Source organism: Notothenia rossii, assembly GCF_949606895.1.
Source record: "Notothenia rossii genome assembly, contig: SUPER_8_unloc_1, whole genome shotgun sequence".
NCBI lineage: Eukaryota > Metazoa > Chordata > Actinopteri > Perciformes > Nototheniidae > Notothenia > Notothenia rossii.
In genome coordinates this window covers 118,172-142,340 of record NW_027640357.1, presented here as the reverse complement: position 1 = coordinate 142,340, position 24,169 = coordinate 118,172, and the positions used below count along the sequence as shown (strand labels likewise).

Below are 24,169 nucleotides of genomic sequence, written 5' to 3'. Positions count from 1 at the left end.
CTGAGTACTTCTACTTTTACTCAAGAACAAGATCTGAGTACTTCTACTTTTACTCAAGTACAAAATCTGTGTACTTCTACTTTTACTCAAGTACAAAATCTGTGTACTTCTACTTTTACTCAAGTACAAGATCTGAGTAGTTCTACTTTTACTATATTTAGATGCCAATCTATTCTTTTTAATAAATGGAATAGAAATGTAAGTTATGTTCAAATAGAAAAGGGGATTTCATATTAAGGGTATATACTGTACTAAAAATGACAATTCACTTTGCATTCGTGATGCTGGATATTTGATTATTGAATTTATAAAACAATCCATCTGAAGTCATTGTTACACCCCTGAGATCCCAATACATATCATTTTAAACGTTTTTTTCCCAACATTTTTGATTTGATTTGAAGTAACATGGAATTAAAGGTAACTGGAGAAATGCAAACGGCTGGATTTTGTTGCATTAAGAACTACTATGTCTTGTTAATGGAGTTAAGTATTTCACCCTACAGTGAACCGTGGTTGCAGAACTGATTGGTGGAAAGCCTCCTTCTCCTATGACGACATGTAGATGGTTTCCAAACAGAGCCTGAACTGCGGTCTGACCTATAACTGGAAACATGACTTATTTCCATCTGACATTAACATCGCCTAAATAACCGGCTGTGAGTTCCCGTTGATGAGGTGATTAATTAAAAGCACATGTTGCTGGTGAGGAAACGGGATTTCAGTGAGTTTCCGCTCCGTAGTGGTCTGGCTTTGCAGCGTTCACGAGGGGAAAAGGGGGAAATGAGAGCAGCAGAGTGAGAGGGAAACACAAAGGGGGGAAAGATTTAGCGAGGCAGTAATGAGCTACTGGAAGAGCCGTCTGATTGGTCCAGCCAGCATGGCACCCTGGGTAAATACGACCCAGCAGTCGTTGTATAGTGTTGGAGGAAGCATTCGCTGCCAAGAGAGTGAAGGTGGCAGCGTGGAGGAGATGGATGCACGCTATCACTCTTTAACACAGCACCTTAGATCAGGGGGGTCCACACATACTCTCACTGAGGGCCACACATGGAAGTAAGTAGAGAAGTAAACTGCCGCCGAGGAACCAGATAGTGAGTCTTACGCAGAGAATTATCCAAGTCAAGACCTTTGTTTCTGTGCATTTATTACATGATCCAATATCACCAAAACATATTTGACATTACATTACATTATATTGCATTTAGCATTTAGCAGTGCGGGTGCAGCGAGCTGTTTGGCCGATGCAGAGCGGAGTGCACGTGCTGGGGTGTACGGTTTAACCATGTCCTGGATGTAGGAAGGGCCAGATCCATTCACAGCATGGTACGCAAGTACCAGTGTCTTGAAGTGGATTCTAGCAGTTACTGGAAGCCAGTGAAGGGAGCGGAGAAGCGGGGTGGTGTGGGAACATTTAGGAAGGTTGAAGACCAGACGAGCCGCTGCATTCTGGATGAGCTGCAGAGGTCAGAGGGCACATGCAGGTAGACCAGCCAGGAGGGAGTTGCAGTAGTCTAGGCGTGAGATGACGAGAGCCTGGACCAGAACCTGCGTCTCTTTCTGGGTCAGCTGGGGACGTATCCCCCTGATGTTGTAAAGAGTGTATCTGCAGCAGCGGAGTGAGATGTTTGCAGTGAAGGACAGTTTGTTATCTAGGGTCACACCCAGATTCCTTGCAGTCTGAGTCGGGGAAACAACAGAGGGGCCGATGTTGATTGTTAGGTCAAGAGTGGGACAATCTTTTCCCGGAAGGAAAAGCAGTTCAGTCTTGTCAAGGTTGAGCTTGAGGTGATGAGCAGACATCCACCGACCATTTCCTAAATCTTGCCCTTTGCCTTTCCTGTGGCCTCCTTGTGCTTTCCTTGGTAAAAGACCATATGACATACTGGTGCACTAATCCCACCTCCACCTGCATAAAACGACTTGAACTACCTTAAATAATATCACTAAATAAAACATTTACTATACACAAAAACACAAGAAAATAAATGTTAAACTATTCAATGACATGAAGCAGTATATAGCTTATGAAGGACCCCTCATTAAAGGTGAGGTATATTGCCCCATAAGTTAAGTTAGAAGTTAGCAAACTCAATCAAACGTAGGTAAATTATTCTGGACATTTGAATATCCTTTAACAGCCTACATCACGGCTCTCCCATAGGGTTACATTGATTTTAATTTTAGCAGCTCTTCCCTTAAATATGGTTGTTGTTGTTGTTGTTGTTATGGAAATAAGTTATTGGGCTTTTTTATCAAATAAGATTTGTTTGTTTGTTTAATTGACTGAATGTATTTGGAGATGTGGCTTATTAACGCATGAATACTACTGTGTAATATCTGATTACATCAGGGTCAACAGAGGACATCTTGTATAGGGTTGGACAGTATATCAATATTATATCGATATCGTGATTTGAGACTGGATATCGTCTTAGGTTTTGGATTCCCTGACATCGTAAGTTTTTCCTTTATCTGGTTTTTAAAGAATGCATTACAGTAGAGTGATGTCATTCTTTCTGAATTGACCAGCCTTTCTTCTTTTGGTGAAAGCACCGATGGTCAACCCTACAATATCGTCACAATGTCGATATCCGGTTCTTTGCTCACCCAGCAATGATCTATTTACTGACCAGACACTCCAATATCCATATGTGAGACTTTTTTCTGAGCATCTTTTCATTGTTCTAGCTTTAGCCTGTAGATCCATGGTATCCATTACTGCTCATGTTGCCTCAACTGCAAACAAAACGCTTCCAGAGGAACAGGAAAGACTTATGCATCACATGGTGTTTGTTAAAGCACCAGAGCAACACTCGAGGTAACTGTGTGGGTATCTGGACTTCAGTCCTGCAGCACCCGGCACGTCCAATGTGTGGCTTTTTATCGCAATTTGTACCAGATTGTTTTCCAATTCGTTGCAGATTGAGAGCTAATTTCAGAAACATGAGGTCACCGTGCTAACACGCTCCCGCTTTCATCACGTAACGCTGACTCTATGTTGCTTGGAGGCTTTTTAGTGAGTGTGTGTTTGATTGTCAAACTCGTGATAAGCTACACAGCCTTCCCATTAGAAGAAATTGGTGCCGGTCAACGTGTCCAGGAAGCGTTTAAAATGAAGGAATCACGGTGAAATATCATCCGTGTGTTTGTTCTTGAGCTAGAAAACAGTTGATTGGAAGGATATATAAATAAGACATCATGAAGGCATGTACTGTGTGTCCTGAAGAGTGTAGTGGTGGGCAATGTGAGTGCATATGGGTCGGCAGTGGTCCCATGCCTTTCAGTTTCTTAAAGGTGGGGTAGGTAAGTTTGAGAAACTGGCTCGAGATACACTTTTTGTTATATTCCATGGAATGCTCTTAACATCCCGATAGCAATGAATATCTGAAGTACTTTGACAAAAAATCCATAAAATGTTTTATCTGTTGAAGCCGTGGCGCTGTAAAAAGCACGACCAATCATCTGAGCCGGCCCGGCTAAAGTAACTGGATGGCCTACCTGCCTGTCAGCACAAATATTTGCCCTCATTGGTCATGTGCGCGTCCGTGTGTGTTGGAGGAGGGGCTCTGTAAGGAAGTGGCAGGTTTTTTCCGGCTGTGTATTTTCTAATTCTAGCCACTCGAGCTGGTTTCTCCCAAATAACCTACCCCCCCCTTTAAGGAATGTGGAGGTGTTGTCTTCTTCAGGAAATAAAAAATCTCCTCACTTCCTGCCACAAGAATGTCAGAAGCAGGAGGCCACACAAAGTACAACACCTGGCACTAAAAGCATTCAAGAAGAAGACCAATTGAGAGGATGATGAGCTTTGGTGGGATCCACTGCTCTAGATACACTTTATAACCCTTTCAAAATAATTATAAGTTGCCATATTCGAGTTAAAGAAATATTCGACATTTTAGTTTTGCCATTCTCATATTGCGTCATCTTCTGCTTGCTTATACTCTGGGTTCTGGTCTTTGTAGTTCTTTATGGTGCTCAGTAGGACCCTCAGAGTTGAGAGGTCACACTTCAGTGAACATAGCTAATCCTGTCATCTGGACTTCAGTGTGGATTCCTCTGTGATGAAAGGTGTTACAGCTTTGGTTAGGAGTTTGGGTGTTACTTTATGGACATTACACAGCAGGCGAGGTATAGTCTGGATGAAAGAGGCTGAGGAATGGCTGTAAAATGTGCAAACACTGAATATATATGACGTTGGTGTCCATAGAGCAATAACTCTGTGTTTAATGGAACAGGAATGAGTCCAGCTTTTGGTTGTTAGCCTGAAATAAGGTCTGTGGTTAAAACAAGCTGAAGAGATTTTAAAGTTTTATTCTACGACATAAAATACGTCAGTAAATACCCCACTGGTGGATTTAAGTGTCTAAATGAGACGACTAAACGTCATCACGCCCAACATTAGCCACCTTTAGCTTAGCGGTGGTGACGTGAAGTCATGTGACCGTGCTGTAGTTCCTTTATAGCCCAACATTAGCCTCCTTTAGCTTAGCGGTGGTGACGGGAAGTCATGTGACCGTGCTGTAGTTCCTCTATAGCTCAACATTAGCCACCTATAGCTTAGCGGTGGTGACGTGAAGTCATGTGACTGTGCTGTAGTTCCTTTATAGCTCAACATTAGCAACTTTTAGCTTAGCGGTGGTGACGGGAAGTCATGTGACCGTGCTGTAGTTCCTTTATAGCTCAACATTAGCAACTTTTAGCTTAGCGGTGGTGACGTGAAGTCATGTGACCGTGCTGTAGTTCCTTTATAGCCCAACATTAGCCGCCTTTAGCTTAGCGGTGGTGACGTGAAGTCATGTGACCGTGCTGTAGTTCCTTTATAGCCCAACATTAGCCGCCTTTAGCTTAGCGGTGGTGACGGGAAGTCATGTGACCGTGCTGTAGTTCCTTTATAGCCCAACATTAGCCTCCTTTAGCTTAGCGGTGGTGACGTGAAGTCATGTGACCATGCTGTAGTTCCTTTATAGCCCAACATTAGCCACCTTTAGCTTAGCGGTGGTTACGTGAAGTCATGTGACCGTGCTGTAGTTCCTCTATAGCTCAACATTAGCCTCCTATAGCTTAGCGGTGGTGACGTGAAGTCATGTGACTGTGCTGTAGTTCCTTTATAGCCCAACATTAGCAACTTTTAGCTTAGCGGACGTGAAGTCATGTGACTGTGCTGTAGTTCCTCTATAGCTCAACATTAGCAACTTTTAGCTTAGCGGTGGTGACGGGAAGTCATGTGACCGTGCTGTAGTTCCTTTATAGCTCAACATTAGCAACTTTTAGCTTAGCGGTGGTGACGTGAAGTCATGTGACCGTGCTGTAGTTCCTTTATAGCCCAACATTAGCCGCCTTTAGCTTAGCGGTGGTGACGTGAAGTCATGTGACCGTGCTGTAGTTCCTTTATAGCCCAACATTAGCCGCCTTTAGCTTAGCGGTGGTGACGGGAAGTCATGTGACCGTGCTGTAGTTCCTTTATAGCCCAACATTAGCCTCCTTTAGCTTAGCGGTGGTGACGTGAAGTCATGTGACCATGCTGTAGTTCCTTTATAGCCCAACATTAGCCACCTTTAGCTTAGCGGTGGTGACATGAAGTCATGTGACCGTGCTGTAGTTCCTTTATAGCCCAACATTAGCCACCTTTAGCTTAGCGGTGGTAGCTTTTTACCTCAATAATCATAAAGTGGTTTTAATGTTTTTTCAGCAAAACTCGCATACTGTGCCTCTGTTTTGATACTGTGCCCTATAGCCTACCAAGAAAACATACTGGTTATGTTGCATTGCATTCGAGTGTTCCTTCTTTGTAATTACTCTAGTTGTAATGATGGGTAAAACCATGGAGAGGATGAGAAGATGCTGACTGTGTTTTCTCTTTCTGTTTCTCCGTACAGATCGTGAGGACCAATCCATCCTTTGCACGTAAGTTTCCTCCTCTCTTCTTCTTTGGTCGTTCCTCTGTTAGGACTGATGGTTGTTCTGTGGTTCTGGTGATAAAACAGCTGGAAAATTGTCTCAAGATTATATGGCTGCATCTTAATAAGGTTATCTGCTAAAAGACAGGGTTCTTGTTCTCGAAATGTTCTTTAAAATACTAGCTAACAATCTTATTTAGCCTCCATCACTTCTGCATTATATTTTTCATTACTCATCGCCCTTCTTGTTTCTCTAACCCTGAGTCAGTTGGCCATCTCCCATCATCCCGCTGTTTTATTTAAAGGCTGGTTTCAAATAGCTTTTTTATGAGTTATGAGTGCGGTTTGGTGCCCTGCCTTCATCTTCTCTGGCAGAGGAGTAATTAAGTGCCACACTCTTCCAATGTGGCCAACGCTGCCAAGGAAGCGCTGTTGCATAATTTGTAATAGATTCAGAAAACAACGTCTCCTTTGGGTGAAAGTGGAGCTACTTTAGCACTGCTGGAGGGGCTCTATTATGCTTTTTGCGGTTTTCCCTTTCATGTAGTGTGTCATGTAGGTTTATGTGCATGTAAATGGTCTGCAAAGGCTTAAATCAAAAGGTATGTCAAATAGATGTAGTGGAGGAAAAAGTACAATATTGGCTTCCCAAAGGTTGTGGAGTAGATGTTTAAAGTATTAAATGAAAATACTCAAGTAAGGAACAAGTACTTGAAGTTTTACTTACGGTACTTGGGGAAATGGGAAATGGAAACTTCCTTCTTTTCAAAATAAAAGTATGGAGCCAGGTTAACACTGTTGGAAGAAGCACTCAGATCTTAAAGAGGCCCTGTTAAAGCTTTTCTCTTTCATGTAGTGTGTCATGTAGGTTGTTGTGCATGTAACGGTACGTCCACATGGTTCCGTTGCGTTGAAGCTTGCCGGTGGGCGTGTCTGGTGTGCGACTAACAACCAATCACATTAATCTCCACCCCGGACACACAAGCACGCGGTTTGATTGGCTAGCGCTTATACTGGCATATGATTTGATTGGCTGGCGCCTCCGTCGACGCTGGAAAAGTTGAACTTTTCTCAACTTTCGAAGCGAGCAATGGAGGCAAAGTGACGCGACTGAACCACAATGCAGTTCGGCAAAGCTTGACGTCACCCCATTCAAAGTGAATGGTAAGCGTCTCCGTTGAAGCACGCAACGGAACCGTGTGGACGTACCGTAAATGGTCTGCAATGGCTTACAATCAAAGTGAAAAGCTGTCACATAAAAGTAGAATACTGGCTTCCCAAACATTGTGGAGTAGATGTATAAAGTATTAAATGAAATACTGAAGTAAGGAACAAGTATTTGAAGTTTTACTTACGATACTTTGGTAAATTAAATGTGTTCTTTTCAAAATAAAAGTTGACCTATAAGGAATGTTATATTATTATATTATTTTCATTACAAAGGCATCAGTTGGAAGTATATAATGAATACAACAATATGTTGAAATAATAACAGGTGAAAAAATAGACCCTGAGTTAGATCTCAAATAACTATTTAACAGAATAAGATAACAGATCTTCATCTCTTCAGATAACGACACTCGTAACTTTTCCAAATGTGCTGCTATAAAACCACATTTCCCTCCTGAAAATAATAACGTGTAATCTAATCTTATCTTCTTTAAATAGATGAAGAATCCCATGGTCTCAGTGCTGTTTCTGAAGTCTGACTCTGCTTATAGTCTTCGGATAAAAACACTGCATGGACTTTGCGACAAACACTTTTAATCCAGTTAAAATTCCACGGGCATATTTAACATAGTTGAGAATTAGAGAAGCTTTTGTGTGGTTTAGCAGTAATGTGTCCAGAATACCTGAACAGGTCAATAATCAGTTCCTGGTGGTTTCTGATGAACAATAGTTGTGTGAATGAACACCAATAGACAAAACCTGCTTTAAGTGTCCGGTCTCATGGATGGATGGATGGATGGATGGATGGATGGATGGATGGATGGATGGATGGATGGATGGATGGATGGATGGATGCATGGGTGGATGGATGGATGGATGGATGGATGGATGCATGCATGAGTGGATGGATGGATGGGTGGATGGATGGATGGATGGATGGATGGAATGATGGATAGATGGATGGATGGATAGATGGATGGATAGATAGATATATGGATGGATGGATGGATAGATGGAATGATGGATAGATGGATGCATGGATGGATAGATGGATGGATGGATAGATGGGTGGATGGATGGATAGATGGATGGATAGATGGATGGATAGATGGATGCATGGGTGGATTGATAGATGGATGGATGGATAGATGGATGCATGGGTGGATGGATAGATGCATGGCTGGATGAATAGATGGATGGATAGATGGATGGATAGATGGATGGATAGATGGATGCATGGGTGGATTGATAGATGGATGGATGGATAGATGGATGCATGGATGGATGGATGGATAGATGGATGGATGGAATGATGGATAGATGGATGGATAGATGGGTGGATGGATAGATGGATGGATAGATGGATGGATGGATAGATAGATAGATGGATGCATGGATGGAATGATGGATAGATGGATGGATGGAATGATGGATAGATGGATGGATGGATGGATAGATGGATGCATGGATGGATGGATGGATGGATGGATGGATGGATGGATGGATGGATAGATAGATAGATAGATAGATAGATGGATGCATGGATGGAATGATGGATAGATGGATGGATGGAATGATGGATAGATGGATGCATGGGTGGATTGATAGATGGATGGATGGATAGATGGATGCATGGATGGATGGATGGATAGATGGATGGATGGAATGATGGATAGATGGATGGATAGATGGGTGGATGGATAGATGGATGGATAGATGGATGCATGGGTGGATGGATGGATAGATGGATGGATGGATGGATAGATAGATAGATAGATGGATGCATGGATGGAATGATGGATAGATGGATGGATGGAATGATGGATAGATGGATGGATGGATGGATGGATGGATGGATGGATGGATGGATGGATAGATAGATAGATAGATAGATGGATGCATGGATGGAATGATGGATAGATGGATGGATGGAATGATGGATAGATGGATGGATGGATGCATGGATGGATGGATAGATACATAGATAGATAGATAGATAGATAGATAGATAGATTGTAATACTTGTTCGGCTGAGTTTAGCACTAGTTGTAGTGGAGCTATGTTCCTTTGAAGGGAGAACAGAAAGTAGAGCATTGCAGTAATCAATCATAACAAGACATCAAGCCAAACTGGGTATATTTGACCTATATATGTTTGTTGGAGGACTCGCCCATTATATTCTGGTGCTCCAGCTGAATCTGGTCTCTGAGCAGTGGAGCTAATAACCAGCTCGAGTAAAGCCACTGGTATGTGGACGTAGTGTTGCTGGCCTGGTTTCCATGTTGGTTCTGGGTTTGCTGTGCTGTGGGAGCATGAACACAGCTATCATTAGAGAGCCTGGAAACTCTGGAGACTGGCCCACAAAACCACAGCTCTCCAGTAAAAAGAGACGAAAAAGACCAATGGATGGATTTAGAAAGCAGCAACAGATAGACCCATGGACGTCTGATCTTTCTGTCTTTGTGTATTCTCTCCTCAATGAATAGTTGTATTGTTAGGGGTTTTGCGATGATTTGTCTTGGGATGGCTGTGGGATTAAATGGCGGTTTTCCGATCAGAGGATCTTTGGTTTGATCCCCAGCCCCTTCAGTCAGTATGTTGAAGTGTCCTTGGGCAAGATAACGAAATTGCTTCTGGAGGCGTGGCTAAAAGTTTGTGATCTGCCACTGTATATCTTTTGAAAGTTGTTTTGGATGAAAGCCCCTGTTGGAGCTATCGTTGTTTGTATATTTTAGTAGTTCAATCGTTATTGTAATGCTTGTTGGGTATTGGACCCTTTAAACTGGTGACCTCTACAGCAGTTATTCTCAAATGGGCGTACGCGGACCCCTGGGGGTACGTTGGGGTACTGCAGGGGGTACAAGAGATTTCAACAAAAAAAAAAGTTAATTAAAAAAATACCATGCATGATTAAAAAAATAATCTTAGTAAATAGAAAACACGATTTTATCTAAAATATTCCTAGAACCGCCAAGGGGGTCCTCATATATGTCAAATGTGTGTATTGTATTTTATAGTTTTTCACAATATATCATTTTGTTCATTGGTTTGTTAAACAAATATTACTTAAATTGAACGAAAGAGTTAATAAATCAAACACTGAGGGAACATCACTACATTGTAATTATGTATATAGGCTGTTTCGATCAAAAATGTTTGGGGTCGGTCAGGGGGTACTTGGCTGAGAAAATGTTTCAAAGGGGGTACATTACTGAAAAAAGTTTGAGAAGCACTGCTCTACAGGACTCAGAGAGGCATCAGATGTATTTAAAAGTCTTTACTTGCAGAGCACAGGTGATACATGTTGATGTTCATGACTGAATAAAAGACAGAGTTAATGAAGGAAGACGTGCAAAATGTATCGCTTTATCGTCAGTGAATTCTACAACGGATCTTTGCTCTCGAAACACGACGTAGTGCGCTCGGCAAAAACAGGATGCAGAAACCACTTTTATTTCAAAATAAGAGTCTATTTCAAAATAAGAGTCTATTTCAAAATAAGAGTCTCTGAAGATGAAGAATCTTAACGTTGCTGTTGAGAGTCATTTAATCAGTATTTATTTAGTGGCACTATTTCATTAGTTTGAGAGAGATAGATGGATACATAGCGTGATTACTCTCACTGGCATGTTGAACCAGAGGTGGTAGGAGCCTAAGAAAATGAACCGCAAAACGTTGACTTTATCTTACGTAAGATTTGATACCTGGTACCTCGACAGTAGTTTGATTTTATTTTGTTTGTTCTTGGTTTGAGGACAAACGACCGCTAAAGCATTAGATACATTAAAGATCATGTAACGTCTGCTTAATTGTAGGAAATTAAAACAGAATCGTCCCCATAATGGCGCTAAGCTTCATAACTCCCGTTTTTTCATGATTGCAAGCAAAGGTTGTCGTACTTATTCCTTGAGAGTGAAACCAAAGTAAGAAACGGTCTCTCTTTATCACACGTTCTCCCTCTCTCTGTGTTTACCTGCTGTTTCTCCTGGTTGTTCCAGAGGAGAGTCAGGAGCTGGAAAGACGGAGAACACGAAGAAGGTGATCCAGTATCTGGCCCACGTCGCCTCCTCACACAAAGGACGCAAGGACCACAACATTCCTGTGAGTTCCCTTCCTCCTCTGTCCTCAGCAAGCCTCCTCTCCTCCCTCCTTTCTCTCGTCTTTCCTTGTCTCATCCCTCCTTTTCTCTTGTCCTTAGTTTCTCCTCCTCTCCTTGTATCTGCTCATCTTATCTCATATCTCTCTCGTCTTTCCTCATCTCCTCCTTCCTTTCTCTCATCTATCCTCATCTCCTCCCTCCTTTCTCTCATCTATCCTCATCTCCTCCGTCCTTTCTCATCTTTCCTCATCTCCTCCCTCCTTTCTCTCATCTATCCTCATCTCCTCCCTCCTTTCTCTCATCCATCCTCATCTCCTCCGTCCTTTCTCGTCTTTCCTCCTCTACTCCATCCTTTCTCTCATCTATCCTCATCTCCTCCGTCCTTTCTCGTCTTTCCTCATCTCCTCCGACCTTTCTCTCATCTATCCTCATCTCCTCCGTCCTTTCTCTCATCCATCCTCATCTCCTCCGTCCTTTCTCGTCTTTCCTCCTCTACTCCATCCTTTCTCTCATCTATCCTCATCTCCTCCGTCCTTTCTCGTCTTTCCTCATCTCCTCCGACCTTTCTCTCATCTATCCTCATCTTTTCCGTCCTTTCTCTCATCTATCCTCATCTCCTCCGTCCTTTCTCGTCTTTCCTCCTCTCCTCCCTCCTTTCTCTCATATATCCTCATCTCCTCCCTCCTTTCTCTCATCTATCCTCATCTCCTCCGTCCTTTCTCGTCTTTCCTCCTCTCCTCCCTCCTTTCTCTCATATATCCTCATCTCCTCCCTCCTTTCTCTCATCTATCCTCATCTCCTCCTACCTTTCTCGTCTTTCCTACTCTCCTCCCTCCTTTCTCTCGTCTTTCCTCATCTCCTCTCTCCTTTTCTCTCATCTATCCTCATCTCCTCCCTCCTTTTCTCTCGTATTTCCTCCTCTCCTCCCTCCTTTTCTCTCGTCCTTCCTCATCTCCTCATCTCTTCTTATCTCTCATCTCTAGTTTCTCCCCCTCTCCTCATCTCTTCTCTCTCTCGTCTATCCTCTTCTCTCCTCGTCTCTACTCGTTTTCATCTCTATCCTCTCCTCATCCCTCGTCTCCTTGTTTCCTCTCTTCTTTCTCCCTCTTTCCTCTCCATGTCTTTCATTTATTTATTTCTTCTCATTTCTTCTTGCCTGCTCATTTAAACCGTTCATTTTGTTCATATTTACAGTTAGATTTAATCTGATCGTAGCCCAGTATTTACTTTTTATGACAAACTCTCAGCCAGAAAGCGTTTCCCCAAAATGTACCTGTGTTAAAAATCTAAATGAAAGTGTTAGTTTTGATATTTAGCAGATATTAAATGTGTATTAATCCCACCTAACCTAGGATATCTTCCCTCCTGCTTCACCCATTCTGCGAGTGTACCAGTGTTTCCTGTTGCTTGTGTCTGACATGAGCGCTTCAGGTTTTTAACCCTTGCATTTGTTTATCCATAACAAACAGCCCGAATCTCCCAAAGCATTCAAGCTCCAGGCAAGTGTTCACCCTCCGCTGTCTCCCCAAACAAAGAGTGTGTGCTCCGTTCATGTGCATGTGCATGCCCTCTCTAAATCTCGCCCGCTTTTATAACGTTGTTGACGGACTAATCTAAGCTCCTCTCTTTATGAGGAATGTGTTTGAGCTGATTATATAAAAGCCATTAAACCAGCATGCTTATGAGACTGAAGCACTTCTATCAGTTGGGTTGTGTCCATTAGAACAGCATGCTTATGAGACTGAAGCACTTCTATCAGTTGGGTTGTGTCCATTAGAACAGCATGCTTATGAGACTGAAGCACTTCTATCAGTTGGGTTGTGTCTATTAGAACAGCATGCTTATGAGACTGAAGCACTTCTATCAGTTGGGTTGTGTCCATTAGAACAGCATGCTTATGAGACTGAAGCACTTCTATCAGTTGGGTTGTGTCTATTAGAACAGCATGCTTATGAGACTGAAGCACTTCTATCAGTTGGGTTGTGTCCATTAGAACAGCATGCTTATGAGACTGAAGCACTTCTATCAGTTGGGTTGTGTCCATTAGAACAGCATGCTTATGAGACTGAAGCACTTCTATCAGTTGGGTTGTGTCTATTAGAACAGCATGCTTATGAGACTGAAGCACTTCTATCAGTTGGGTTGTGTCCATTAGAACAGCATGCTTATGAGACTGAAGCACTTCTATCAGTTGGGTTGTGTCCATTAGAACAGCATGCTTATGAGACTGAAGCACTTCTATCAGTTGGGTTGTGTCTATTAGAACAGCATGCTTATGAGACTGAAGCACTTCTATCAGTTGGGTTGTGTCTATTAGAACAGCATGCTTATGAGACTGAAGCACTTCTATCAGTTGGGTTGTGTCCATTAAACCAGCATGCTTATGAGACTGAAGCACTTCTATCAGTTGGGTTGTGTCCATTAGAACAGCATGCTTATGAGACTGAAGCACTTCTATCAGTTGGGTTGTGTCCATTAGAACAGCATGCTTATGAGACTGAAGCACTTCTATCAGTTGGGTTGTGTCCATTAGAACAGCATGCTTATGATACTGAAGCACTTCTATCAGTTGGGTTGTGTCCATTAGAACAGCATGCTTATGAGACTGAAGCACTTCTATCAGTTGGGTTGTGTCCATTAGAACAGCATGCTTATGATACTGAAGCACTTCTATCAATTGGGTTGTGTCTATTAGACCAGCATGCTTATGAGACTGAAGCACTTCTATCAGTTGGGTTGTGTCCATTAGAACAGCATGCTTATGAGACTGAAGCACTTCTATCAGTTGGGTTGTGTCTATTAGAACAGCATGCTTATGAGACTGAAGCACTTCTATCAGTTGGGTTGTGTCCATTAGAACAGCATGCTTATGAGACTGAAGCACTTCTATCAGTTGGGTTGTGTCCATTAGAACAGCATGCTTATGAGACTGAAGCTCTTCTATCAGTTGGGTTGTGTCCATTAGAACAGCATGCTTATGAGACTGAAGCACTTCTATCAGTTGGGTTGTGTCTATTAGACCAGCATGCTTATGAGACTGAAGCACTTCTATCAGTTGGGTTGTGTCCATTAGAACAGCATGCTTATGATACTGAAGCACTTCTATCAGTTGGGTTGTGTCTATTAGACCAGCATGCTTATGAGACTGAAGCACTTCTATCAGTTGGGTTGTGTCCATTAAACCAGCATGCTTATGAGACTGAAGCACTTCTATCAGTTGGGTTGTGTCTATTAGAACAGGTGGATATTGAGACGTTTTATTATAAGCACTAGTCAAATCATAAAGGATAGGATGAACCTGATAATACAAAATGCTTGTCGATCAATGACGAATACATTAAATGACTGAAAGGTACATTCATGGTGTCAAGGCCGTCCCTCCCTCCCTACAGGCCGATCATGCAGACTGCGTGGGGGCTGACCCCTCGCCGAAAATATGGCGCACCTATGCGCTTATGCAGCGCAATTAGTGTGGCGTGGTCCTCGACGCTCACGAAACAGAGGGCCTCATCATAGAACTTTGCGTGGGACCTCATGTTGGCCAGGGACCGGCCCTGCATGGTGTTAAGAACCACTTTATATAGAGATTTGTTATTAAAACAACATTTAATGCACTATGAACTTGGTTAAAAGTAGTTATAATTCAACTGTAACCATTGCATGAGAACAAACTGTAAACATTTAATCCCATTTAAGTCACAAAGTAGTAGTATAACAATATCTATGTGAAAGTGCTTCAGACACAGGCCGTAGTATTTATAATCAGACATAAGCATAGAATTAAATTGAATAGATCAGGTCCCATTGTCACCAATACACAATCTAGCTTTTTGAGTCAGTATCTGCACATTATTGTATATATCTTGTATCTATTAATGCATGTTTTCTGGATGCATGTGAGTAGTTTGAAGAGCATTTCAGTTATCCATTCATTGGCTTTTTCCATTGCATTAGCTGTGATAATATTACTAACTGTGTCCTGGCGTTTGCCGTCCTGTAGATATCCAGGCATGATGTTGCTTTATGGAAGTTATACCTGGTTCTGCACATTTAAATTCACGGTGTTTTTCACACATGCTGACACATGGCTCCAGTTTGACGCTCTCTACAGAACATGATATTTTCCAGCTCACCTATCCTCAGCTTGATTTATCCAGTAGCTTTTTTTCGCCCCGTTCTCCCCTAAACCAATACCTGATGTTTCTGTGTCCTCTCTACATTTAATAACTATTGAAGCAGGGTCTAAGCTGCGACCTCTGACCTGCAGCTTTGAGCGTGAATGCTAGTTTAATGTTCAGTAGCTGTAAATGCTCCCCTGCCAGAGTACATCATCCACACATGACCTCCATATTGCTGCTTTCCTTCTGCGTTGCATTACTGAGCGGAGGCCGGAGGAATGTGGGAGCAGGGATCCAGGAAGATAAGGTGAAGGGGTTAGGAAGGAGGTGAAGTATCGGAGAAGAGGCGAAGTGGAGCAGAGGGGTCCAGACTTTCATATTTTCTCCCAGTGAGAGAGAGACGTGAGACTGCTTTGTAGTTATAAAGGTGTATATGTAGGGCTGGTCAATAAAGTAGTGCAGGAATGAGTCCTAAAACCCTGAAATAAGTCAGCATTTAAGCACTTCCTGTTGCCTGTTCTGGAAGTCAATGGTTTTTTGAATGTGTTTGGCTGGCACATAAGATACGTCAGTAAATACCCCACTGGTGAATTTTAAAACAGAGGTTGCTAACAAGAGTCTTAATGAGCCATTAGCCACCCTTAGCTTAGCTGTGGTGACGTGAAGTCACGTGACCATGCTGTAGTTCCTTTATAGCCCAACATTAGCCGCCGTTAGCTTAGCGGTGATAACGTGAAGTCATGTGACCGTGCTGTAGTTCCTTTATAGCCCAACATTAGCCGCCTTAGGCTTAGCGGTGGTGATGTGAAGTCATGTGACCGTGCTGTAGTCCCTTTATAGCCCAACATTAGCCACCTTTAGCTTAGCGGTGGTGACGTGAAGTCATGTGACCGTGCTGTAGTTCCTTTATAGCCCAACATTAGCCGCCTTTAGCTTAGCGGTGGTGACGTGAAGTCATGTGACCGTGCTGTAGTTCCTTTATAGCCCAACATTAGCCCCCTTTAGCTTAGCGGTGGTGACGTGAAGTCATGTGACCGTGCTGTAGTTCCTTTATAGCCCAACATTAGCCTCCTTTAGCTTAGCGGTGGTGACGTGAAGTCATGTGAACGTGCTGTAGTTCCTTTATAGCCCAACATTAGCCACCTTTAGCTTAGCGGTGGTGAAGTGAAGTCATGTGACCGTGCTGTAGTTCCTTTATAGCCCAACATTAGCCCCCTTTAGCTTAGCGATGGTGACGTGAAGTCATGTGACCGTGCTGTAGTTCCTTTATAGCCCAACATTAGCCACCTTTAGCTTAGCGGTGGTGACGTGAAGTCATGTGACCGTGTTGTAGTTCCTTTATAGCCCAACATTAGCCCCCTTTAGCTTAGCGATGGTGACGTGAAGTCATGTGACCGTGCTGTAGTTCCTTTATAGCCCAACATTAGCCACCTTTAGCTTAGCGGTGGTGACGTGAAGTCATGTGACCGTGCTGTAGTTCCTTTATAGCCCAACATTAGCCCCCTTTAGCTTAGCGATGGTGACGTGAAGTCATGTGACCGTGCTGTAGTTCCTTTATAGCCCAACATTAGCCACCTTTAGCTTAGCGGTGGTGACGTGAAGTCATGTGACCGTGCTGTAGTTCCTTTATAGCCCAACATTAGCCCCCTTTAGCTTAGCGATGGTGACGTGAAGTCATGTGACCGTGCTGTAGTTCCTTTATAGCCCAACATTAGCCACCTTTAGCTTAGCGGTGGTGACGTGAAGTCATGTGACCGTGCTGTAGTTCCTTTATAGCCCAACATTAGCCCCCTTTAGCTTAGCGATGGTGACGTGAAGTCATGTGACCGTGCTGTAGTTCCTTTATAGCCCAACATTAGCCACCTTTAGCTTAGCGGTGGTGACGTGAAGTCATGTGACCGTGCTGTAGTTCCTTTATAGCCCAACATTAGCCACCTTTAGCTTAGCGGTGGTGACGTGAAGTCATGTGACCGTGCTGTAGTTCCTTTATAGCCCAACATTAGCCCCCTTTAGCTTAGCGGTGGTGACGTGAAGTCATGTGACCGTGCTGTAGTTCCTTTATAGCCCAACATTAGCCACCTTTAGCTTAGCGGTGGTGACGTGAAGTCATGTGACCGTACTGTAGTTCCTTTATAGCCCAACATTAGCCGCCTTTAGCTTAGCGGTGGTCACCAGTGGGACATTGAGTTCCAGACAGGAACAGGAAGTGTTAAAATGCTGACTCATTGTTCATTAGCTAGCGCCTCTGTTCCCTCTTTCTTTCTGGAGTCACTTCAAGTCCCTCATTTGCTGTAGGGTCTATTTCTGTCATGATTATGTCATATGTTGGAAGTGGAGGGTTTTGGGAGTGTCCAAACCACGTATCTACCCAGGCTTTGAGATTTGAGAGGAAGCCATCATTACCAGTGTGGTGGGGCAGGCTTTGTATATGTATAAATATAGGCCATATCCTCATAGCCACAGGAATACTAAGCTAACCGCTCACTATAGGGCATGTGTGGAAACACTTGCTTTGGTTTCACGAGCTCCGTCAAACTGTTGGGTAATGTTGGCCCGTTAGATGAGTCGAGGCCCTCTGACAAAAATCACACTGTAGGCCTACTGCTGTTTACTCAAGAAGAGCCAACGTGATAAATGACCGTGTCAGATGTAGATTTAGCATATTACAGTGCAAATTAAAGAAGAGAAAGTTGACTTAGATATAAAATAAAAAGACAAGCAAACATTAATAAAAACATATATATATATAAAAGCATTATTGTAAATAACCAAACCTTTATCAGTAGATATTATACAATAAACATTGCATTATAATGTGTGACACATAATATAATAATAATAATATATAATAATATAATATACACATAATTCTAATGTGTGACACTTAAACTCTGCAGCTGGTAAAGATGGAGATAACTTTAAAGGTCCCATGTCATGCTTTTCTGGTTATTACCCGTCCCCTTGTGTGTTATGAAGGTTTTTCTGCATGTAAACGGTCTGCAGAGTCAAAACCCTCAAAGTACACCATGTAGGAGTAAAACTCTAACACAGAGAAGACCTGTCTATGCTGCCCCAGAACGCCTCGTTGGACATTTCTCTTTTTCCATTGTTTACTTCTTGGGTATAGTGACGTAACGTAACGTCCGCGGAGCCGTTACAGGAGCTCCAACAAGCCGTTTAGGACAGAGAGTGAATACACATACTTTACAGAGATGCTGTTTGAGAATCCAATGTGAGTTTGGAACATTGCACAATATAAATTGATTTTAGTAGACCTCAACAATGGAATTATGATCAGTAGAAATGACCATGACATGGGACCTTTAATGTATTTTTTACTGATAGGTATCTTTATCCATAAATAGTTCATTTATATTTGTATTAGATATGAACTTTCAAAGTGACTAAAGCTGTCGGATAAATGTAGAGAAGTATGAAGTACAATACTGGCTTCCAAGATGTCATGAAGTAGAAATATATAACATGTAAATACTCAAGTAAAGCATCTCAAAATGTAACTTGAGTAAATGTAATTTCCGACACTGTTGACGTGGCTAACTTGTTCGTCTCGCTGCTTTATTGTGATTAATTGATTTAGCTTTGCTCATGTTTTGGCAGAACAAGGAGATAAAAGGATTCTTCACATGATACCAAATATAATAAATGTTTTACAGATGGTTGGCTTTCTTACCTTCTTGTCTTTCTCCACAGGGCGAGTTGGAACGACAGCTGCTGCAAGCGAACCCCATCCTCGAATCTTTTGGCAACGCCAAGACGGTGAAAAATGACAACTCGTCTCGCTTTGTGAGTCCACTCTTCCTGTTCGAATCATCATTTGTAAAAATACATATTTTAATGAAACTCCACATTGAGTCAGTGCAGTTTGCCTTATAAGAGATTTACATATCCTCAACACAAGCTTGAGCAACGAATGCTTCTGTATTCTCAATTTACAAACGATGTGTTCTCATGGGTTCTTTGAAGCTTTAGAATAAGTTTTGTCTAAACCATTAATTGAGAACTTATCAAAATTGCAATACCGTATAGCCTTCATGAAAAAAATTATACCACTCTCTTGTGCGTACAGTGCAATATGAAGCTACAGGCTAGTTAGCTTAGCTTAGCACAAATAATGGAAACTGGAAAACAGCTGGCTCTGAAGAAAGGTCCAATCAATGACTTTACTATTATATTTGATATATATGTTGTTCCTATGTTGGCCTGGGAAAACCTACCAAGAGAACTTTCGCTGCACTTTTAAAATGTAGATTGATCTGATCTTTCAGAGATGTGTTTCAACAACTGCAGCTCTAAGCATTTCAGATTTTTACATGATTTAGCAAACATGTGGCCAAGGTTAACCGCTGCTGTGTTCAGTCCTCATGAATCACCGTCTGAACACCAGCAGACACACACACTTACACACACACTTACACACACACACATTCACTGTCAGGAAACCACGCACATGCCTCACATTCTTTCTGACCTGGTAATCTGGATTTTCCTAATACAGGCATTTTGTTCTCCACTGTGTTGCAAAGATCTACAAAGTGATATTGAAAATGGAACCAAATGAAAAGAAATAAATGACCGATATATACACACACACACACACACACACACACACACACACACACACACACACACACACACACACACACACACACACACACACACACACACACACACACACACACACACACACACACACACACACACACACACACACACACACACACACACACACACACACACACACACACACACATTCAGCACAGTAACACACTGACATCATATACTTTCTAAATTAACCAGCTGAGTTTTAACAACTGTTTTTAACATCTTGTTTCCTGCAGGGGAAGTTCATCAGAGTCAACTTTGATGTCACGGGATACATCGTCGGGGCCAATATTGAAACTTGTATCCTTATTCCTGGGAAATGACTGTGATAAAAAAACTTTATTTGTAACACTACAAATAATAAAGTATTTCTTGTTGTAATTTCCTGGTCAGTCCTTAACCTTTCCTCTCAGATCTTCTTGAGAAGTCGAGGGCCATCAGACAGGCGAAGGATGAGAGGACCTTCCACATTTTCTACCGCCTGCTGGCAGGAGCTGGAGAGCATCTCCGAAGTGAGTATCTGTTCAAAAGAAGTGCAGCAATGATGGATTTTTTTTTTTAAGCTGACCCTGAAGGCAGCATCTCTCTGGTTCAATGGGATTTCTCCATGTGATCAAAAAAACTTTTATGATACTTACAGGTTTAGTTCAGCAGGATCATCTCCACATATTAACACCACTTTAGGATTTCTGAAGTAAAAAGCTAACGTTGTGCTATAAAGGAACTAAAGCACGGTCACATGACTTCACGTCACCACCGCTAAGCTAAAGGAGGCTAATGTTGGGCTATAAAGGAACTACAGCACGGTCACATGACTTCACGTCACCACCGCTAAGCTAAAGGAGGCTAATGTTGGGCTATAAAGGAACTAAAGCACGGTCACATGACTTCACGTCACCACCGCTAAGCTAAAGGTGGCTAATGTTGGGCTATAAAGGAACTAAAGCACGGTCACATGACTTCACGTCACCACCGCTAAGCTAAAGGAGGCTAATGTTGGGCTGTAAAGGAACTACAGCACGGTCACATGACTTCACGTCACCACCGCTAAGCTAAAGGAGGCTAATGTTGGGCTATAAAGGAACTACAGCACGGTCACATGACTTCACGTCACCACCGCTAAGCTAAAGGCGGCTAATGTTGGGCTATAAAGGAACTACAGCACGGTCACATGACTTCACGTCACCACCGCTAAGCTAAAGGAGGCACTTGTTAGAAACCCCTGTTGTCAAACATTCAGAAAACCATTGACCTCCAGACCAAGCGACAAGGAAGTGGTGAAATGCTGACTTATCACCAGGTTTAGAACTCATTCCTGCACCACTCTGTAAGGAGCAATGGGGTTTCCTGTTCGTGCTTCAGGCCAAAGGAAGCCTGTTCAAATCAGCACCAGCCAATTCAGTTTCCTCGTTAACTTTTAATTCAGCTCGTTAGCGCATTGTTTCGTGATGATGCGGAACATCTGGACATAGCATAGAATGAGATAGAGCAACATGTAAAATTAAATACTGTAGTAAATTAAAGGTCCCCTATTATACTGTCTTTCATCAATATATCACAGGTCTCAGATATATCCAGAGCCTGTCTCTGATTGGCTGAAACACCAAACAGATCATTGCAGCATTACCCATAATCCCCTCTGTTTCAGCCCTGTTTCCAAAGTGCTGATTCTCTGTCTGTTACTTTAGATGAAAATAAGGAGCCCCTCCCCACGCCCCTCTGAGAGACATTTGGTTACAAAGAACTCAATGGTGCTCTAGGAGGAGATTCAGGTGATAAGAGGGGGGGGGGGGTTACCTTGGTTGCTGATTGGCTAATGGTTACACAAGACAAAACATCGTTATGACATCATAAAGTGGCCAACATCTGATCAGCTCATTTTCAGACAGGTTTTTATAGAAATGGATCAAAAAGAGAGAGAATCTTTGTTCCTGAGACTTTCAGAGTCTCTTTCCACAGAGGGGACACATGTTGATGTAGAAGAGACATGAAGAAGAGGGGACACATGTTGATGTAGAAGAGACATGAAGAAGAGGGGACACATGTTGATGTAGAAGACACATGAAGAAGAGGGGACACATGTTGATGAAGAAGAGACATGAAGAAGAGGGGACACATGTTGATGTAGAGGAGACATGAGGAAGAGGGGACACATGTTGATGTAGAAGAGACATGAAGAAGAGGGGACACATGTTGATGTAGAAGAGACATGAAGAAGAGGGGACACATGTTGATGTAGAAGAGACATGAAGAAGAGGGGACACATGTTGATGTAGAAGAGACATGAAGAAGAGGGGACACATGTTGATGTAGAAGAGACATGAAGAAGAGGGGACACATGTTGATGTAGAAGAGACATGAGGAAGAGGGGACACATGTTGATGTAGGAGAGACATGAAGAAGAGGGGACACATGTTGATGTAGAAGAGACATGAGGAAGAGGGGACACATGTTGATGTAGAAGAGACATGGAGAAGAGGGGACACATGTTGATGTAGAAGAGACATAGAGAAGAGGGGACACATGTTGATGTAGAAGAGACATGAGGAAGAGGGGACACATGTTGATGTAGGAGAGACATGAAGAAGAGGGGACGCATGTTGATGTAGAAGAGACATGGAGAAGAGGGGACACATGTTGATGTAGAAGAGACATGAAGAAGAGGGGACACATATTGATGTAGAGGAGACATGAGGAAGAGGGGACACATGTTGATGTAGAAGAGACATGAAGAAGAGGGGACACATGTTGATGTAGAGGAGACATGAGGAAGAGGGGACACATGTTGATGTAGGAGAGACATGGAGAAGAGGGGACACATGTTGATGTAGAAGAGACATGAAGAAGAGGGGACACATATTGATGTAGAGGAGACATGAGGAAGAGGGGACACATGTTGATGTAGAAGAGACATGAAGAAGAGGGGACACATGTTGATGTAGAGGAGACATGAGGAAGAGGGGACACATGTTGATGTAGAAGAGACATGGAGAAGAGGGGACACATGTTGATGTAGAAGAGACATGAAGAAGAGGGGACACATATTGATGTAGAGGAGACATGAGGAAGAGGGGACACATGTTGATGTAGAAGAGACATGAAGAAGAGGGGACACATGTTGATGTAGAGGAGACATGAGGAAGAGGGGACACATGTTGATGTAGAAGAGACATGGAGAAGAGGGGACACATGTTGATGTAGAAGAGACATGAAGAAGAGGGGACACATGTTGATGTAGAAGAGACATGGAGAAGAGGGGACACATGTTGATGTAGAAGAGACATAGAGAAGAGGGGACACATGTTGATGTAGAAGAGACATGAGGAAGAGGGGACACATGTTGATGTAGGAGAGACATGAAGAAGAGGGGACGCATGTTGATGTAGAAGAGACATGGAGAAGAGGGGACACATGTTGATGTAGAAGAGACATGAAGAAGAGGGGACACATGTTGATGTAGAAGAGACATAGAGAAGAGGGGACACATGTTGATGTAGAAGAGACATGAGGAAGAGGGGACACATATTGATGTAGAGGAGACATGAGGAAGAGGGGACACATGTTGATGTAGAAGAGACATGAAGAAGAGGGGACACATATTGATGTAGAGGAGACATGAGGAAGAGGGGACACATGTTGATGTAGAAGAGACATGAAGAAGAGGGGACACATGTTGATGTAGAGGAGACATGAGGAAGAGGGGACACATGTTGATGTAGGAGAGACATGGAGAAGAGGGGACACATGTTGATGTAGAAGAGACATGAAGAAGAGGGGACACATATTGATGTAGAGGAGACATGAGGAAGAGGGGACACATGTTGATGTAGAAGAGACATGAACAAGAGGGGACACATGTTGATGTAGAGGAGACATGAGGAAGAGGGGACACATGTTGATGTAGAAGAGACATGGAGAAGAGGGGACACATGTTGATGTAGAAGAGACATGAAGAAGAGGGGACACATATTGATGTAGAGGAGACATGAGGAAGAGGGGACACATGTTGATGTAGAAGAGACATGAAGAAGAGGGGACACATGTTGATGTAGAGGAGACATGAGGAAGAGGGGACACATGTTGATGTAGAAGAGACATGGAGAAGAGGGGACACATGTTGATGTAGAAGAGACATGAAGAAGAGGGGACACATGTTGATGTAGAAGAGACATGGAGAAGAGGGGACACATGTTGATGTAGAAGAGACATGGAGAAGAGGGGACACATGTTGATGTAGAAGAGACATGAAGAAGAGGGGA

The 24,169-nt window shown here is 42.7% G+C and overlaps 1 protein-coding gene across 4 annotated transcripts in view; it reads left to right on the top strand.

Annotated features, from left to right (window-relative positions):
• The window catches only part of LOC307017499 (myosin-10-like), a 109,365-nt gene that overhangs the window by 36,316 nt on the left and 48,880 nt on the right, over nt 1-24,169 (top strand). For 2 of the 4 annotated variants that reach the window (XM_079694851.1, XM_079694849.1), the window contains exons 4-9: nt 5,880-5,907; nt 11,069-11,171; nt 12,639-12,668; nt 18,999-19,091; nt 20,147-20,210; nt 20,324-20,422. In XM_079694851.1, coding sequence (XP_079550977.1) covers nt 5,880-5,907; nt 11,069-11,171; nt 12,639-12,668; nt 18,999-19,091; nt 20,147-20,210; nt 20,324-20,422 — 417 coding nt within the window. The remainder of the gene's footprint in view (nt 1-5,879; nt 5,908-11,068; nt 11,172-12,638; nt 12,669-18,998; nt 19,092-20,146; nt 20,211-20,323; nt 20,423-24,169) is intronic. The other 2 variants (XM_079694852.1, XM_079694850.1) reach the window with 1 other exon arrangement.